This window comes from Corapipo altera, unplaced genomic scaffold, assembly GCF_003945725.1.
Source record: "Corapipo altera isolate COAL_440 unplaced genomic scaffold, ASM394572v1 113, whole genome shotgun sequence".
In the NCBI taxonomy this organism is placed as follows: Eukaryota; Metazoa; Chordata; class Aves; order Passeriformes; family Pipridae; genus Corapipo; species Corapipo altera.
Genome location: NW_020884895.1, coordinates 1,988,747 through 2,009,089, shown reverse-complemented (window position 1 = coordinate 2,009,089; position 20,343 = coordinate 1,988,747). Strand labels below are relative to the sequence as shown.

The 20,343-nt window shown below is 48.4% G+C and overlaps 1 protein-coding gene across 1 annotated transcript; it reads right to left on the bottom strand.

Annotated features, from left to right (window-relative positions):
- Nucleotides 1-195: 195 nt before the first annotated feature.
- On the bottom strand, nucleotides 196-19,694 carry PCYT1A (phosphate cytidylyltransferase 1, choline, alpha). The gene is made up of 9 exons (XM_027647352.1): nucleotides 19,654-19,694; nucleotides 12,878-13,018; nucleotides 10,046-10,145; nucleotides 7,913-8,029; nucleotides 6,266-6,417; nucleotides 5,416-5,494; nucleotides 4,520-4,662; nucleotides 3,308-3,496; nucleotides 196-2,736 (listed from the first exon to the last, which is right to left on the bottom strand). Exons 2-9 carry the CDS (start codon nucleotides 12,992-12,994, stop codon nucleotides 2,530-2,532), a joined length of 1,104 nt encoding a protein of 367 aa, XP_027503153.1. The 5' UTR covers nucleotides 12,995-13,018; nucleotides 19,654-19,694; the 3' UTR covers nucleotides 196-2,529.
- Nucleotides 19,695-20,343: the final 649 nt, after the last annotated feature.

The following is a 20,343-nucleotide window of genomic DNA, read 5'->3' as shown; positions in this document are numbered from 1 at the left end:
GTTAGGGGTGTGCAGGACAGTCCTGAAGCAGCAGCATTGGGTATATCTGTGGGGAACAAGACGATCCTGGGAAACTTGGTCGCATGTGTTGCTGAAAGATCAATGTCCTATTCCTGATAGGACATGACAGTGCTGGTCCAGTGACCCAGGAGAAAACAAAACAACAAAGGAAAAAAAAAGAAAAAAAAGACTAGATTGGGATTTGAATGTCCAATTTAATTTCAGTGCAAGGAGGAAGCAGGGATTATTGATTACAAGAAACAGCTCTGTTATTCCAAGCTACATGTAAAACCATGGCTGGCTTCTTACCGAGCACCCCAGGTTTTGCAGAGAGACCAAATATGTTAAGGTCCCTGCAGAACAAGCCACCATCCAAAACACCATTGTTACCCAAATTTATAGAACACTGTTGCATAACTTGTGTTTTAAACAGTAGTAAGGCTCTAAAGCAGCCTGGCCTTCGTGATCCAGCTCAGGAAAGCAATGCAACACCCATACTGAGGGAAGGGTGAGGAAGGGAAGGTGGGGAAGATGAGGGAAGAGACAGTGTGGATGACAAAAAGTAAGTGCTCTACCACTCATAAACCAGAGGATTAACAACTGGCTTCTACCAAGTGACCATCATTTGCTCCTTACAGCTTAAAATCCATAGCAGCCAGCCACATTCCCACAGCCACACACATCCCTGCTGAAAGAAGTCCAAGTGGAAGATTAGGGATCCCCAAAATATCCTTTCCCATACTGGCTCTGAACTCAACAGAAGCACAGTCTCTGTCAAGCCCTTTGGGCAGCATGACAAAGGACCAGCAAGATAAAAGCTGGAAAGCAGTTGCAGTCTGTTCCTACCACAGGGCCACTATGTACCCTGGAAGCATCACATCGTGCACAGCTTGTGGCAGTACATGATGAGTCTCCTCCTTGCACCTGTTGCTTCCCAAGCCTCACATCCTGATCTGGAGACCTCCCTGCAGCATTGCTGGCTGGGCTCTGAGCTGTCCTCTGCTCCCAGCATCGCAGGGTACAGGCAACTCGGCCCTGCAGCTCCACCCAGAGACCACGGAATCACAGGCAAACCCGACAGAAAAGTGAGTGGGAGCTCCACAGCTCCACAGCAAGGCCAGTCCCTCCAGCACTGGCTGTGGGACAGTGCACCGACCTGCACGGGAGGGCGAGTGCCCTCGGGGAGCTGCAGCCCACAATGCTCAGTGTGTATCATAGACACGACAGCAGGCACGACTGGACCATGGATTCAAACAAGCATTACATGTTTAAAGACTTAAAAAGCTGCAGCACTCTCTGATGCTCTTTCTGGCCTGCCTCAAGGATCAGAGTGAGCCTGCACCAATTTGTGCATGTGCTGCACAAACCAGGTAACTGTCACATGAACTGGGACCCTTCAAGGGGGTAAAACGTGCCCTTCATCTGTCCAGCTGCACACACTGACACGGACAGCAAACTGGCTGCTTTGCCCTTAGAACAGCGACTTCACAGCACCAGTGTAAAGGACTGCTCTGGCCCTTAGAGCACAGCAACTGAAACACAAACACACACAGAGCAGTGCTGAAGAGCCGTCTGCACAGACAGTGACACATATAACACACCACAGACTGGGACAAGGAACTTCTCAAAAGTGTACACACATTCATTTCCTACATGGGCTCTAGCATACCCAAGGAAACACATAGACAGCAAGTGCCCTGAAGCAAAGATTCATTCTCTTCTCTCCAACAGCAACTGAGGGCTCAATTTTAGCAGTCTTATTGAGGTTAGCTGGACAGGCCTTTCCCCTGCAGCCCCTGTATACTTTGGAGCTGTGAATGCTGCATGCTTTATGGGGTGTGCCACTCTACGGTGCCATGAGTCCTTCCTGGGTGTAACTCCTGCGTGCCAAGCTGGTACCCCTGCCCAGCACGCCCTCACTGCAACACACTGGGAAGCTCAGTTTAGAGGCATGTGAGCACTACAGGGTCTGCTGGATAGATTGCTATTGCTCCAGCCCAGCAGAGAGGTCTCTATTTCCTAGAAGCCTTGTTACACCACTGCTTTGTGAGTGCCCTCGAGGTCATGCTGGTTGAGGAACTGAGGGGTCTTCCGTTTGGCAGTGGCACAGATACTGCCTGGGGGTGGGAGGATAAGACAGAGGAGCTGAAGGAAAGAAGAGACAGATGGATCTTCCCACTCTCCCTCTTGCCTGGAGATTTAACAAGGGAAAAGAAACCAAAACAAAAGCCTCACTAGAGTGCTATTCTTTGCGCTTTTAACAAGTATTTTTTTAAAATATAAAAGCCATCTTCACCCTGGAAACCACTAGAACGTAAACAATAAAAAGGGGATTTGGGGAGAAGAAGGGAGAGGAGGTTCGAATGTGCTTCCAGGCAGCAGCCCTTGCTAAGAGCAATGGGTGCCTCCAAGGCCCTGTGCTCACCGTCAGCCCTGTTCCTATGGCTCTCTTGCTCATTTAGAGTTCCCCGCTGGGTCTGGACTTAGGATTCTGCGATTAGCAGTTCACAGTAAATCCTGGCAGGTAGCTTAATCCTCTTCATCCTCACTGATGTCATAGGTGACTGCAGACTCATTCCTGGAGCGGTTGGCGGGTGAGGAAGGAGGAGTCTTGGTGGAAAAGGGCCAGCGGAAGGAGGGAGATGGGGAGCGGTCATGTGTGGGGCTACTGCTGGGACTCTGCTTCGGGCTGATGGCCTGCAGCATCCGGCCCTTACCCTCCTTCAGCATGTGTTTCTAGTGATGGAAGCAGGAAGACAGCACAGTTTAAACAGTCATGGAAATGAACATTACTTACAGCTTGTGCAGCAAGAGTTGTGTCCCTTCATTACTTTGTGCAATGTAAGAGCAGAAAATGCCCCAGCATCACTCTGGGCTTTGGAAACTGCACACAGAGTAATCACCACACATTTTCAAGCACTTCTAACATGAAGTGCCTGTGATATTTACCCAGCAGCACAGGAAAGCCTGGCATAAACAAGTAGCTTCAGACTCATCCCAGGCCAGTGACAAAGTGACTGCCATCCTCTTGGCAGCTCAGTGGTCAACAGGGCACAAGCTGGAGTTGACAGGCCAGCTCATGGGACAGAGGAACTTTTCACCTACAACCATAACTAGCATTATCTAGTTGGCAATGGTGAAGGCTCCCTGAAAACAGGCTGCCCATGCCTGGGACAACTTGTCTGGAGACAGGCAGTACACTGAGCACCGCAATTAAACCCTAAACCTTTGCTCTGCAGACTCTGCAGAAGCCCTACAATGAGTGTTGATCTCTCCAAGATCCCCTTTTCCCAGAGCACCTCCTTACCAACGCGCCTTCTGGACCAAACATCTCCAAGAAATTGCCGATGAACTCTCGGGACTTCTCTTCCCACTTCTGGATGAGATCAATGCTCTTCTCCTCCACTTTCTGGACAAATTCCTTTGACTTCTCCTCTACATCCTTCACCCTCTTTTTCACCTTATCCACGCGTTCCTGGAGGTGGTATTTCTTCTCCTGCACAGTAAGTGGTGGATCAGAACACAGCTCACTAAATCTGAGTGGTGGCCACTTCTGCTCTGTGTTACTACACTGAACTGCTGCTTAAGACTCAGCATCTCCATTAGTCTGGTGACACTTCTCCTTCATTTCCATGACACTTCTTCCCCAGACTACATGGCAGACACAGTGGGGCTGTGAGACACTTTGTGGCAGGCACTGGCACAGCACACAGAGCAAGGCTAAAGCGAGAGATAAGCACTATCTAATAGGAGTGCATGGAAGAAGGAAATATTTATATAACATACAGATTAGATTTGAGTGACCTGCTGTAGGTCTCTCTGCATATCACAACAGCACCAGGCTTTTTGCTGGGTGTTTTTAAACAGAGGCAGAATTACGTGCCAAAGAGAGGCCAAGCAGCCGTTACCTCTCCTCTTTCATTGTTGTTCACAGGCATGGTATCTGAGTGATAAAAAAATGTTTACTACTTTATTTCCAACATCAGAAGTGTCTTCTGCCATGTATTTTGTCTGTGGGCTAGAGCTGCTCAGCAGAGGATCAGGGCACGTCCTTCTGTCCTACTCAAGTGCTTACTACTACTCCTGCAGCTCCAGGAAGAGAACAGTACAGTGGGAACAGGATCAGATTTTATCCTAACAAATGACCTTAAGAAGGTGGCTGAGGGAACAGGAGAGAGATGAGACAGCAGCTGCTGCCGAAAAACAACCCACTTTTCATTCAATTCAAGAAAGCACACATTTCATCACCCACCCTCTCTCCAGCTCTTTCAAGAGGTAAAATGTCACCAGGATATCTCTGACAATGGAGCAGTATTAGCAAATCTCCAGTTCCTCTGGGTGGGTCCCTGAGGTGATTTCAGGGGCAGAAGAAGTTTAATTTCTACTCCAAGGAGGCTGGTTTGGTGCAAATGCTTAGCTCTGCAGACAGGCCTTTTACTGGCATGTGGCAGGACTGTGCTATCACTAGACAAGACTCAGCATCTTCACACTCTGTGTGGTGAGACCCCCTTCAACTCACGTTTATGAAGCTGACATTGAGCTCTTTAGCTGTGTAGCCCCGCTGCAGGTTCCGTCTGACATAAACATCATAGTCCCGCACGATCCGTGTGATGATGTCTGACGTTGAGATCCCCTCGGTCCTCTGAGTGGGTGCAAACATGCCTAAAGTTGGGGAATAGGACCCAGGACAGCTGTAGCAAGACACATGGCAAAAAGCTGCTGCCACCTCCATTAGGAAACAATCTCTCCTGTCAAGAGCAACTTTCCTAACTGTCCTCCCATCACCACATCTTTGACCTTGAATGTACAATACCAGAGTCATCCTTTCTGGGACTACAAGGAAGACCCAAGTAAGACCACAGCTTGTCAAAACCCTGTCAAAATACCAGGTACTCTAATGAAAAGTTCTTTACTTTAGCTGGTATAAAGACTATTGATCATAACCCACTGCACATAGAATAGTGTGGGGACAAGGACAGGACAAGGGGCCCTACAATTTAGTGGGTGGAAATATAACACGTTGTGAGGGCTAAGTTTGGACAGTATAAGAAAGCTGCACCCCCAGTGAATTTTACAGCAAACAGTTAGAGAAGCCCCTTTGCTAAGCCCATTTGTGAGAATCTGTAAGACAAACTGTAGTATGTTTTCAAAAGGTGGCAGTTAATTCAATCACAACTAGATTGGAATTAGGAATTAATGCTGGGCCATGTGTGGTCCGGGACATGGGACAGTCCTAGTGATATGAAATGGGGCCTAAAGCTGCTTCTTCCTGCCCCCAGAGCCTCCTGGGCAGCCCTTGTTCCCAGAGGGGCACTGCCACTTCCCCAGGCATAAATAGTCCTCCCACACACAGGCATAGGAGAAACTACAGCAGATCTTTGACAGGAAGCCCTGGGGAATCTGATTCAGACCCACCTGCCTCTTTTATATGCTTATAGACATCATCACTGCCAGCAGAGGAATAGGGGATGTCATCATGTGCAACAAAGTCGATCTGAAAATTAAGAAAGTGAGTCAACATTTTATCTTGAATGTGCAGGTCTGCTTCTGTCAAAGGTTGGTAATTTTCGGCTCAACACCTCCACGCAGGGGTGCGACAGAGAACATCAAGAAAGCAACACTGAGCAGTCCCAAGTTCTCACTGGCAATTGCCTATCAATTGTAAACACATGCCAGAGAGGCAAGGAAAGGCTGGGAATAAGGACACAGCTGTTTTAAGCCTGCAGAGAAATGGTTTGTTAATGGCAACAAGTCTCCCCTGGAGACTCCTTCACCTCTAAAAGCAGTTCAACAGATGTTAGAGATTCCTTTCACTTTATCTCACTGACTGATAAAAGACTCTCAAGGCAGCTTGCCTGGTCTCCTGCTGCAGGGAAGCTCATGAAAATGTAAGCTGCTCCTGCTGTAAGCAGGGAGTTGGACCAGACACCCCCCAGAAATCCCTTCCAACCATGTTATCCTCTCCCTACTGCATTTCACACCTATCTCTACCCCGCAACAACTTCTCCTGGAACAGCAAGAACCCTCTCAGGCTTCTTCACCATGTCACAGTCTCTACCTTATTTTAACATTACCTGCCAGCTCAGCAAAACCTTCTAGTTTCCCAAGAAACCCACTCGATCCCCATAACTCAGTTCGTTCTATATTCAAGGAGTTTCAAAAGAAAGAGCTTGCTCAGGCAGAGGTCACCCCCAAGGATGAATTCTTGCTGTGAACAGACAAGAGGCTAATCAAAATTCCAAAAAGATCAGATATCACAAATTACCCTGTGCTCTGCCAGGAACTCGGGCGTGAGCGTCCACGGCGCGTTTCTCACCACTTCGTCCACATAGCGACAGTGCTGCACAGCATCATACCGCTCATTCTCGTTCATTACCGTGAAGCCCTTGAAGTTATGGGTCAGCTCATCACTGCAGACTGGAGAAACAGGCAGACAACAGTGAGCCTGAGGTACTTACCCCGGTGCTTCACAGTAAAAGGATCTTGCACACATCTCTGCTGGCAGAGGCTGGCGATGGCACTTCCAAACCCAGCTCTTCCAGCCACAAAGAACCAGAAACAGGCAGCACTACAGGGCACTAAACTCCTGAGCAATTCTGGGCAGGCTGTTTGGGGAATTTCGGCCCAAGCTGGGGACCCACACCCCAAGCCTTCAGGGTCTCTAGAGCTTACAGTGCTTATCAAGAAAACCAGCCAACACAGAAGACAACTCTCCTGTATGAAACAGCACCTGGGGGCCTACTGGGCTTTTAAGCCTACGGATGTCTCAGGCTTGGAATCTGAAGCCCACAAAAAACCCCATTGTCTAAGCTTCCACTTTCATAAAATGCCATAACACAGTCGAGTTCTTAGAAAGTTGTATTAAAACACAGGGTGAATTCACAGGAAATCAAGTTAGCTTAATTATTATGTTCTATGAGGAAGTAAATTAACAACTCTTCATAATCTGCAACGCAAGGTATTGAGGAGGGAGTTTTATTTGATTATCAGACTCAAAAGTAAACAGGGCATTACCAGTCTCACTGGTACTGGATGTATTTACGTTCTAGACAAACATGATAAAGAGCGGGTGAGACTGTTCCCAGCTTGGAGCTCATGTTCTCTTGGGCTGTGGCCTCTTGTCTCAGTCTTGGTGCAAGGGGACCAGGGGTCAGCTCTCGACAGACAACATGCACAGCCTGAGGGGCACAGAAACACTGCCTGGACAGAGGCCCGTGTACTGCAGCAGCCAGAAGAAGGGTATCCATTTTCCTCTTATATTCTTGAAGGAAGCCTGGCTAAAACACCTGTGTTAGATCCCCTCAGGCACTCAGCAGGATATTTCTGGCATCATCTAAAGACTTACGACCTAACAGCCAAAACGGTGAACTTCTATTTGGAGAAATGGGGCCTCACTGACTTTTATGTGTCCAGGCACATGCCCAAGAAATCACTCTGATCTCCATGCTCCTAAGGGGATCTGTCTGGCATTAAGCAATTCCCATAAGCAATCCCCAGCAGGGAGCTGGAGCTGGAGAGTGACTTGCAGAGCAATACAAATGACACAAAGCTCAAGCAGCCACAAAAGGACTGTTACTCATTCTTTAGCTGTCTTATTCAAGAGTCAAATGCTCAGTTATCCCTAATGCGTTTTGATACTCAGGTGTGCAACTCACCTGTATCTGTCACAAAACAGAAGGGTCAAATTAGAACAGTGTGATCAAAAATCTCTTCCTGAAGCACTCACCTGGTACAGGGAATCTTTCTGCACACATATCCAACCCCATATTGCAATAAGACTCCAGCAACATTTGGGACAACCAGCTCAGTGAGAGCCACTGAGGCCACAAAGACAAAAGCCCTGTATGCACAACCACAGACACAGGTAAACTGTACTCTTGCAACAGCCAAAGTCAACAAGGTCACTCCTTACCTCCAACAATGAGGTATGTGTTTGGGAAGAGGTTCTTTGCTTGCATCAAGGCCCGGGCATGTCCAGAGTGAAACAAGTCAAATATTCCATCGGCATAAACTCTGACGGGGCGATCCACTGTGCCAAAGGGACAGAGAGACAGTTGTGAAGATACCTTCCTGGAGAAGCAGCTGCTGCTCATGCCTGCATTTGAGGACCTACTTAAACTCATGGGGGTGTTACAGAACACAGAGCTATAGCCAGGACAGATCTGTGAAGAGAAATGGCTGTCTCTCCATCTTCCCATTTGGAAACAAATGCATCTGAGCTGAAATACAATCACATTCAAAGGCAGACTGAAAGCCTACCATATATCACCCTAACAAGATAAAGGGAGACCTAAGGAAAAGCAAACCCTGAACATTTTCCTTCTATGGAAATCCAAATGCAGAATAAACTTTTTTCACAGCAGTGAACTACCAGAGGGGAACTGGCCCACATGTTTCATAGGTGCCTGACTTCCTCCTGCCTGCCAGGATGGCATCTCAAGACCTTTAGAGAATCCCCCTCTGCAGCCTGCTGCCACAGCTACCAGTCTGGTTGAGGGACCAGACTGTTCTAATCCCCCACCAGCATCATTGCCTCCTCTAGACCCAATGGTTCTATCCAGAACCCAAGCTGGACTACACAAAGAAAAGCAGACACAATTCTGCTGAACCTCTGGCATTAGCAGCTAAATCCATAAATAAATATGGAGGAACAAATCTTTCCTCAGGCTACCTCTGCCAGGGGAAATTATAGCTCAGCTCTTTGAGGTCAGCACAGAGGTAAAGTGAGATAGTCTAGCCCTGCAATGTAATAGTGGGAGGCTCCCTGACTTCTGGTCTTGGGACTATACAGGATTGCAGTCCTCTTGCTGCTGGTAACAGAAAGCCACACAGTCTTTGTATCTGACACACTCAGGAACAGCCTGCTGCTCTCTAGCCTAGTTCAGGCAGACAGACTCAGAGAAGTGGTGTGAGCAGAGGTACACCAAAGCTGCAGTGAGGACAGGGCACAGATAAGACCTAGCAGGATTGCTGAGACCCCAGGGTTCTGAGGAGGGCCCTGAAGGTACTCCGAGACAGAGCCTGGAGGGCAGCAGGAAGAGGAGTTGATGCAAAGGTCAGGGTTGTCAAGTTCAAGCTAAGCAGAGGAGTCAATTTGAGGACAGCCTCTTGCAACCACTTTTTAGTGGTTCTACGATCTCAGTCTGAAGATGTCAGGAGGCTCCAATGAGCCAAGGATCTGGAGATATGCGACTGCAAAAGCTTTCTGTATGCCAAAAGAGGGCTGGTCCTGGCAAGCCTTTATGAATGTACAATCACATTCTGGAAATTGGCTGGGACATCCTTCCCTTTCCTCTGTACCTGCAGCAGCTACAGTTCCTGAGCAGAGACATAAACAGCAACAAGCATGCAGTGTATTTTAGTCCTAGCAGGCAGAAAAGCTACCAGTGTTGAAATCAGGAGACCTTTTTGCAGGCTCTGGAGACTTTCAGCTGGGAAATTAATGTAGACTGTGAAATACACTGGATTTCCAGAGCCTCTAGCAGGAAACCACTGCCAGGTCTCAATCTGAGCTGGCTCATCTGTCAGCAGCACTCAGGTAGATAGAAATGCAGCATTTTTATTGTCTCTGTAGCTATAACAGAGAGGCCAAATAAGACAGCACCATCTGCACACTCTGTTTGGCAGGAGAGGGCAGTCATTCCTCAGGAGTCAGTCCTGTCTCTGCTTTGGACTTGCAAAGAGAACAGTGTTTCTCCCACATTGTTGTTGTGAGGCTGGCCAACTGTGTTTAATGACACTGACTTTACTTCAAATCCAGGCTAGAATGGGACAGGAAGAGGCAGTGGCACAGGAAGAGTTAAAACAAATACCCATTTGCTTCAAATACCCTTACTGGTGAAGGCACAGCTCCTCACACCTACAATTTCAGTTGTACTGACAGGCCCAATTTCACATGGGAACAGTTATCTAATCACCAAAGCATTAACTAAGTCACTGGCTGCAAACCTGGTCCAACACACAAGGTTGTTTCGGTCTCAGAGATATCACAATCACACCCACCCCCCAAACCCTCAACATTTACACAATCTGTTTTTTTACTTACAAGGGGTCCCTCTCATCGCTTCCTCATAGGTCACTCTGATGTATGGCTTGCTGTAGTCGATTTCCACTTCATCTGAAAACGGAGCCGGTTCCCTCAGTCCCTAAACAGCCAGGGAAGTTTCGCTGTGAGAATGCAAAGGTGAGGGCAGTTCAAAGCAGCAGCACTGCCACTGCAGTGTCCTAGCCACTGAGTGACTCACTGCGTCTTTGCACAGTTCAGACACGTGTACTAAAAGACTAGTTAGTGTAAAACCTCAAAACAGCCCTGCAGGGTGATTAGCCTGAGTTTAGAGAGTAAGAGAGAAAGCAATGTAGAGTTTAGAAGAGAGCAGTTATACTGGACCCAAGAAAACTGGAGGCTCAGATCTGCAGCTGCTAAACCCAAACTTTGGACACACGGCACTTCACAGCAGCACAAGCCAAGCTTCAAACCTCACTGTCGCAACTCCAGCTATGCCCACTCTGGCAAGACCATCACTCTGCTGTGCCTGAGTGCTTGTGCCATGACATATAAACTGTAACAGCTCCTTGATTTGAGTACACGAGCGAGCAGAAGAGCAATACCAACAGCAGCACTAATGTGTGTATTGTCATATTATATTACATTCACCATTTCTGAGCCACACGCAGTGAGGGACTAACCTCAATCTGTGGCAGAATACTCCAGGTGCTTCAAGAAAACTCCTCTAACTTGCTAGCTTGACCACAGCAGTACATTTAACCAACAGCTGAAGTCCAGGCATCATTTCTGGTCTGCTCTGAATGGAAACAAAACATCTGCCCTTCCCATAAAACAACAGCTCAATTTCCGTCTAGCTGGAAGGTGTGGGGCAGCAATGGACAACTCGTTCCTGAGGCAGAACACTAGGAAACAAGCTTACAGATCAATAACACCTTCAAGCTGCAGAAGTCTAATCAGCAGTTTCCTCTCTGGCCTCCTGTCCCCCTGCAGAATCCTGCCACGGTGCCCAGCACACTGCAACCAGAAAAACCACTGCTATTATTGCTACTGTCTTTCCTCATTAGAGTGCTTATAGAGAAGAGCACAGGAAAACAACCACTGACCACTACATTCAAGCAAACTGATACTGCTGAGCATCTCCTTTAACTTACTGAGGCTCCATGTTTCACACACCACCTCCTCTGCCAGGATCCTTACTGTCAGGTAAGGCCTGCAGGCCTCTCCTTTCTTCACTGCCATTGTATCTGGGACTTGTGAATAAAACCAGATTCTATGTAGTTTGGTTGGCACACACCTGATATGAAGCTAGGAATAAAAGCATAAAAAAGCCCTATCAAAATTATCAGAGGAACACAGAGAAACGTTCTCAAAAGGTCCTGCCAGTGTCTTGCCCTTCCTCTGCAGGGCCTGGGAGGGTCAGAACCTAATGTGGTGTGCACAGTACAACAGGCTTATGTGTCAGCAGGTTTGTTACCATCTGCTGCTGAGCCCTGCTGCTTCAGGGGAACATTCTGCCAGCCAGCTGCTTAGCTGGGAGTGGTAAAGGCTTCAAGGTAATCTCACAGTTAGGCAACACTATTACTCTTGCTATAATAAATAAAACTTTTGCAAATGGAAGAAAAAAAAGAAATCTTTCACAGGAGATCTGTGTTTGCCCCGTGGCTAAAAAACAGGCAGGAAGCTTAGAAAGTGGCTAGATATCACTTGTCTTGTGCTATTTGTAGACAGATGCTTTACTTCTGATACAGGACAGGCACCAACTTGAAGAGCAAGTGACTCCTATGGAATAATAATCTGCACATTTCTCTTTCCTTATTGAAAACACATGGGGTCTTTAAAAGAGACAGGCTGGGTTTGACAACAGTCGAGGATATAAAGGCTCTGTGGGATAAGTCACACAAGCTCAAGCCTCCACTCCCAATGCTAGCCTCCCCAATTCTCACTGCTAGCACTGCTCTTACTTCATTACTACCAATGCTGTGGGACAGGGCTGAAGGTCCTGAAGAGCAAAATGTTGCCATTGAGGAGGAAAGCTGCAACACATCACCCTATTTTGCCAAGGACTATGACCCCAGTGCGACGTGGCAGGGATGGCAGCTGGCTTTTGATAGAGATAAGGAAAGAACAACCAGAGTACACGTGATGCACGGGATAGCTCTAGGAAGAGGGCAGAGGAGAACTGTAAAAAGCCCATTGCTGCAATATTGTGGCAAGGACAAGTTAAAGTCAGCCCTTTACATCAGCATTAACTTGCCAAGACCCCCTTCAGAAGAGATCCCTCTGGCTTTAGCTTGCTAAAGCTGTCCCAAGGTTGATCCAGGAGAAATCCTTCCAGTTGTTTGTGCTTTTACTTTTATTGCTCCTGAACAATCCTGAAGTACCAGGAGCATAAATGCAGTCTTTCTCCGGACCAAGAGAATCAAACAGTGATCTTCCCAGTGCTTCAGAGCATGGATTCAACAGATTACTTCTGTGGGTGCTTACACACTTCAGACCCTCCTGCAGTTCCATGTGCTTGCTTGGAGCATTTCTCCCTCCCACTGGGTCACTCAAAACACACCTCTCAGAAGCGACATGCTACTCCTCCATGGATATCCATATGCATGCCTGTGCCACTTCAGCTTAAGTGACAAGCCGGACACACTACAAAAGCAGCTTAGTGATTGCCTCAGACCTAATTTAAGCTCACGTTGTAAGTATGTTATTAGTATGAACAAAGGAAGATTTCAAACTGGATTTGCAAGAAGGATAGCTACTGTCATGTGCTTCTTCTCCTCTGCCCCCCCTTGTTTTCTGTGTCCACAGACAAGCCACCACAGCTCAATGTTCTGATCTCACATGCTCCTAAAATTCATATCTCTGCTTACTTACGAGTGAGCGTCGGGACATTTTTGGAGGGATTCCATCCAGCTCTGTTGCCCCATTAGGGCCAGATCCATCTTTTCTTCTCTTTCGGGAATTCAGCCTGGAGGAGGTTGGTGGCTCCATCTTGCCAAGCACGTCCAGTAAGAACTGGAACAAAATGAAGGAGGGGCAAAAAAAACCAAAACAAAAAAAAAAAAAAAGAAAGAAAAGAGAGATATTTGTCAGTTCTTCCAAAGCAGAATCAGTCAACAGCAGGCACAGTGTACAGAAGGTCAGTGCAAAGACACAGCCACCTCACAAGGGGCTTAGCCAGTTGTATTTGGCATCAGCTGCCAAGGCTTGACAAACAGTGCCTGGTGGGAATACTGAATCATTTAATGCAACTCAGACTGTTCTGCAGAGAGAGGCGTGCAGCAGTCAGCTGGCTAGAGAGAAACTGAAACAAGAGTTGCAATACAAATTATAAATCATTACTAAAAGGCTAATTATATTACTCTCATATCTGAAAAGCAACTTAAGGATTATGGTGCACCCAGTCCACATTCAGCCCTCTCCCAGCTCTCACTTGGACTCTTTAGCCTTTACACCCCTCAAGACAGCTGGCTGGGTGTGCTGCATCCCTGTAGAAACCTCAAGAGAGGAAGGAGCAGGCCTAAGCAGAAGGGTAAGGGTGAGGGAAGGGGTCAGAACTTAAATGACTAGATGGCTTGCTGTTTGTTTTGTTGTTTGTGTAAGACCAAGCTGCAGCTCCCCAGTGGGGACAGCTCACTTTGGGATGGCTGCCACCATGCTCCCCTCTTGTCCCCTGTCCCCACCGCAGTGGTGACTCAGCAGATGGTGAAGCAGCTGCTGACACCACATTAGGGCACACTGACTTCTGGCACTTTATATACCAGGTTGTCATTAGTGGTGTTACAGCTGAACTGCTTCTGTGATGAACAGACAGACAGACCACCAATTTGGGATAGAAACTGTGACAGTTATGTGGAAGTAAGTTATCCGTGCTTTTGAGCTGGAGTCACCATACCATTCCAAAGGGGCTCTGGAGTATTAGAAAACCCAGCTTCACACAGCTGAAGCAAAACTACGGGTTTACAGGAAGGTGTGGCAGCAAATATTCCCTTTTCAGCTGCTGCAGGATTTAGAAATGGGTGGTAGATCTGCAAAAACTAAAGAGCAGTGTTATGTCTCTTGCTCACTTGAAGTGTGCACCTCTCCAGCACAGCAAATGGCATTTCTGGCCAGCTATTCCTGAGAGCAGCATGACCCCTCCACCAAGGAACGATCCTTACGTGCATGCCTCAACCCCTTAATAATAAGAGCAGTGTGGAATTTAAAACGTATCTCCACCCACATGCTATGGGTGTGCTGGAATGTGCTAGGTGGGGCAAGTGCAAGGCATGAGAAAGGGCAGATGCCCCCCTAAATACCACCCTTTTCCTCAGCAGAGGGGCTCTGCTGAATGTTCCTGCTTGGAATGAGCTGGGATTGTCCTCACTAAGGGCCACTGGCAAACCTCTGCTGTTGGTAGCCAAGGAAAGTGTGCTTTGTGGAAGCTCTGTTAAGAAGCAGATTTAGTGATCGGACTTACTCAAGCACAAGTGACTCCAGGTTAAGGAATGTTCCAAAGTAAGGAGTCCAATGCAGTTAAACAACACACAAACACCCCACTCTCCTCACTGAGCATCAGCAAGACAACACCTTAGGGACAGTGTTAGAGCCAAACACAGCTGAACTGGGCTGGGGCTACACGGATCTAAGCATCCCTGGCTGCCCTGCTAGATCTGCTACAATACACTAAGAATAGGAAAAGAGAATCTTAGGTGTGTGGGGAGCCAAAAAATACTGTGAAGAAGATAAAAGTGACAGTGGAAAGCAGCCACAAGGACACTTAAGAGCTGCATGACCCATCCAGCACTCACTCCATAATGCCTGTGAGTCAAGCTTGCCAAGTTTCCCCCATTCCAGTAATTAATTTACCATTTCCTAACAACAAACATATGGGAGGATGCAAAAGCAACCTCAGGCAAAAAGAGTTTGCAACCTGGACTTCAAGTCTTCAAACACTTAACATTTAACTTTCAGGCAAGATCGATGCTCTAAATGCAGCAGATTCCAAAATGCCTCTGTGAAAATACAGGGTATGATACAAGTCATTCTTAGATTTTGCAAGGTGTCACCTTGCAAGCACATTGTACCAGTCATTTACTTCACCACCACGGTCCCAGCAGAAATCATTCAGATCACAGAAAGCATTGAACATCTGTCCCTGGCTCAAGTAACCCCAGCATTCATGGAAAAAGTGAGGGAAACAGCAGCAGCTCTTCTTGTTATTTGGTCAAAATAATTTCACTGTGCTTCAAGTCCCCTGCTGGTCTGTGACCACTCCCTTTCCTTCTCTTTGGAAAGAATTAACCAGCTTGTTCACATGCTGAACGCAGACATTCTGAACCACTGCCCAGCAAAACATGAAAAGCACTGGCAGAGGTTTTGGTGCTGAAGTACGGACATAGCAGCCCCTACACCAGAGCCCAGCCCACCAGAGCAACCAACTTCTCAGCTGAATTATCACCATCACCTTCCTGCTGGGTGCAGAGCTCATGGCCAGACAAAGACTGCGGGTTACAGCACAGGACAACACTGTGCTTTAGGCTGATGTACAGCAGCACTGTCCCGGGCCAGGAGAAAACTCCAACAGCTTCTTCCAGCCCCTCCCACACCCAAACCACCTGCTCTCCTCCCCCCTAACTTTTTCACCTCTCAGGGTATTCGTAGTCAAATGACGCAAACAACATAAGCGAATGGATTCCAACTTCATATATTCTATTACTGGCTTTGCATTAAATAAGCAGCAGTGGTGAGACAGTACCAGCCACACAGCAGCAGCAGCAGCTTTACCCGACATACTGAGTGAGAAACCTGCTTCAAGGATGGTATAAACATGCTCTATCTGCTCTGATCTTACAAGTTAGATGTTGCTGAAGAAGCCTCTGCAACGTTTGGAGAGCTGGGCTGGGCACCTGAGTGATGCAGCTCAAATTAATGCAGAAATTAAACAATAATTTTACCACTCTTTGGAACTTTAAAACCTCTATGCTGTGGCTAGTGCGTTTCTGAGAAGTCCTCCCAGCACCAAACTTGTCTTCATTAAAAATTGGGAACACGTTTCCAAAAACAACACACCTTACTGCGATAAAGCTGCTAATCTTAGAATGTTTCATTTTGACCCAAGTGACAAAAATAGCATCCTAAACAATTACTAACAATGGGATCCAGCATCTGTAGCTGACCTTAACACATGAGGACACAGCTTTGCTTCCCCAAATGCATAAAACACTGCCTGTTCTAAAATTAATTACATTTGCAGCAGATGGGGAAGAGGAAAGACAAGACAACTCTCAAAGCTCATTCTGAACACTCCAAGATAGAAACCAAGCATAACCAGAAGAAAGAGCCCTGCTGTAAAATATTAACATCGTTCTATTTTAAAGCATCACCCTCCTACATTAGTGAGTCCATGGCTAAATATGAGAAACTGCTCGCAAGGAGTAAGGTTGGAAGTGTCCCATTTGGGGCAAACCACAGTCTTTGCACCACTTTAAAAAACACTAAGGGCTTTGCTTCTTGAACTTATTTCTTTGGTGCATATCCCATACCAAAGAAGGGCCTTGCATCCTGCAAGCTGGCTCACTGAGAGAGAGAGACCTGTACAAGCTCTGCGAGGAGCAGTCGACTGCCAGACAGAAGAGTCACCCTCCCTGTCAGGGAATCACTGAATCCCACCGAAACACAGTTGCTTCTGGGAGGGAAAAAGGACAAGCACTGATTACCACCAAGGAAGAAGATATATAGGCAGGGAAGGAATTTAAAACTTCTTCCTTAGTGTGAATTAACTATACCATTGTCAGAGCTGGAATTTAACCACAACATCAAAGTTAATACCTCTGGCAGGTGGAAAAGGTTGGAATAGGCACGGCAAATGTTCTTGCTTAGCCAAAGCCTTATTTCAATTCATCTTCATAGAAGCCTTGGTGGTGTCAGAGAACTCCTGTCTCACACTACACTGGAGAGGCAGATCAGATCTTTCTGCACACTGATGGCACGAGGACCTGGCCCATCTGCATTGCCTTTTGATGTCCCAAAGGACTTCTTGAAGAATATTATCTGAAAACTTACATCAGCAGCACGATTTCTTCTGCCACTTCTTTTGCTTTTCACTTGCAGATTTATATGCCAAAGTAAAATAAATCCTGCTGCTTAAACTGAAAGCCTGTGCAAAACAAGAGCTGACTGCAACAACTTGATAAATGCTCCAGTCCAAGGCTGCTCCAATTCCTACCCTGGACCCGAGCACAAGACTGGCAGTGGGACCAGCGAGGCCCTGGGACACCCACAGCTGGGAGGCGTTGGCACAGTCAGATGTGACTGTCATGTGCTGCTTTGCCTACAAGATCATTGCACTTCACAGGAACCAGCTATTTCTCTTCTGCTGACTCATCTGCAGGCAATACTACTAAACTTTGTACTCTGCCAGCTGTCTGCAGAGAATTGCCTTGACACATGGACAGCATGTAAGCGGGAGCCTCAGGGGAAAAAGAAGAAGTCCTGTCACTTCAGATAATACCCTTGCCAGGCTATAAAGTAGCAAAGAGTCCCTGTATTCCTCCACATTCCTCAGTCACGGGTTGAAGAGAATCCTTTTCCCCCTGTTCTTCCCTATTTCCAATGCCCAGTTTACAAGTAACCTTACTGGCATGTACCCCTGTAGAGATCTGTTGTAGACAGAAAGACTTGGAAGAGGTTAGTGGCAAAAGACTCAGCATGGATCTCTTTTCAATCAGTGTTTAAAAATCTTGCCCAATCTCCAAGGCAACTTCATGCCCCGCCCAGGCTTGCCATGCCCACCTCTGTCCCAATCTCCAGACTCAGAGCATCTGCCTGGAAACAGAGTACTGCTGGCTGTGACCCAGCCTGTTCACCTCCAGAGACACTGTGATGCTCCTCACAGTTAGCATCTGCTCTATCTATGTGGTCTAAGTCCTTGAGACCCTTGCAAAGGTTACTGCAGGATCTGGCAGAGTCCTGTCTACACATAAAAGAGTCTGCTTCAGCTTCTCTGGATAAACAACAGCAGCTATCCTGCAGCATATTCACAGACACCTGAATGTATAAAAGGGATTCCAGTTCAGTCAGCGCAACACATCAGTCCAACAGCATCCAGACCTTCAATACACCAGCTAAAACAACCTCCCAGGCCTTGCCTCCCCTACTGATCTAGGCAGGCTGATAGCATTTTCTCAAGCAGAGCCTGAGAACGAACAAGTTCTGGTACCTGTATCCTGCAATAAATAAAAAGATGCTGCTTCTCACCAACTAAGTCCCCAATGGCTTAAGACAATTCTCCATAACACCACCACAACTGAAAAGAGTGCAGCGTGATCACCTTGGTAGTGCTGTGAACTAATACACACATAAAAAAGAAAAACTGCCTGCATGACCTTCTCTGTGAATTCATGGCCCTTATGGGTATACCATAACTCTAAGGCACTGAGTGTCCCACCACGCAACAGTCTCTGCTGTGGGTAGTGAAGCAGAAGATGTAGGGTTTATGCAGAGTATCAGAGATCTGGAGCCTGCCCTGGGACAATAAATTATGAGAATGGGTGGTCATTCCGTCCCAGCTTCTCCACTGTGTTTTGTTTTTAGGACTTAACCACAGAGCTTTTTGAGACTTCAGGTGTAAACTTCCTTGCATAGTTTTACACATCAATACCAATTCCTTGCTGCAACAGTTACTGTTTATGGATCTTTCCACAGTGATTTCAAGACAGTTACATCCGAGTCAGATCTTGGAGCAAGAAACTTCCAAGTCATGAATTTTAATAGTTAGCGGTATACAGCAAATTCCTTCAGGAAATAAAGCATGGGTACTTGTCATCTGAATTTCAGAAGCAAATACCACGGCTGTCCTCAGGCCCAGGAGTCCTGCAGATGGAAACTCAGTTGTACCTGTTCCTGACCACCCCAGCCCTTGCCAGCCGCTCACCACGGTCCTGGCTGCTGCAGCAGCACAGGGTGGGGACACAGGGAAGGCCACCTGCAGCATCCTGCACCTCCCTCCACAGCCAGCGAGGGCTACCTAGGAGCATCGCAGCTATCAGAATTCCTGAGGGCTTTAAAGTCTAAGTACAAACCCATTAATGAGCGCAGCCAGGGCTTTGGTGGACACCAAAAGCGGGTTAGAGAGGACGTGTGCCTGCGAAGCGGCTGGGTCACACCTTCCTTCGCCGCAGCCAAGGCCACCTCCTCATTGTCCTCTCTAGGCCGTGACTGTGTCCTCTAGGTCGGGGCACGTTCCCCAAAGCCCTCCTGCTCCAAACCCTGCGGGTGTACTCCAAAAGTTTCCCACAGCGTCTGCTGCTGCCTCCTCTCAGCCATCCCCGAGGAGCAGCCCCAAGGATCACGCCCGAGCCCCAGCCCCTGCCCAAGCCCCCACGAAGCTTGGCACCGCGACCACCCCAGCAGACACTGCCCTCTTGCCCAAAGCCAGTGCCCCGTGTCCCGGCCGACCAGCACCTCCCGCCTGTGCCACGGCCACCCCGCGGGGAGAGCGGTCCGGGAAGGGACCCCCGAGCGGCTCCGCAGCGGTGCCCTCGTGTGCCGCCAACCCAAACCCGCGCCCCTGTGACACGCACCGCTCTGCCCCTGCCCCTGTCCGTGCCCCCACAGCCCCCCACACCCCCCTCAGTGCCAGCCCCCGCTCCCGCCGGACTCCCCCTTACCCGCGCTCCGCCGCCGCTCCGCCGCCCAGCCCAGCCCAGCCCAGCCCAGCCCAGCCCAGCCCAGCCCGGCCGGTCCGGCCCCGCCCCGCTCCCGCCGACGCCAACGGGGCGCGGGCGGAGCGTCGGCCCCGGAACGACGGGAAGCGGCCGGCCCGGCCCCGGAAAGCCGCGTCCCGGGAAACCGCGCCTTGGAACCTCCGTTCCGGCTCGCGACGGCCCTCCGTGTCACAGAATATCCTGAGTTGGAAGGGGGCCACAGGGATCAGCCAAGTCCGTCTCCTGGCCGTGCACATGGCAGCTCCAAGAATCACGTCATGTGCCTGAGAGCCTTGTCCAAACGCTTCTTGAGCTCTGGCAGGCTTGGTGCTGTGACACTGCCCTGGGGAGCCTGTTTCATCCTCTGGGTGAAGAACCTTTCCTAGCATCCAACCTAAAGCTCCCCAGTCTTCATGCCATTCCCTCGGGTCTTGTCACTGGTCACCACAGAGAAGAGATCAGTGCTACCCCTCCCCTTGCCCTCACAAGGAAGGTGTAGACTGTGATGAAGTCTCCCCTCAGTCTGTCCAGTGTAAATTCCAGGGGTTCTGGAAGGAGGAAGCAAAGCATCCTTAGTGCAGCCCTGGCTGCCCTGAGCCATGGTGACTTCAGGGCAGCCCTGCATGGCCACACAGCCAGGGTCCTCCTGCCTGT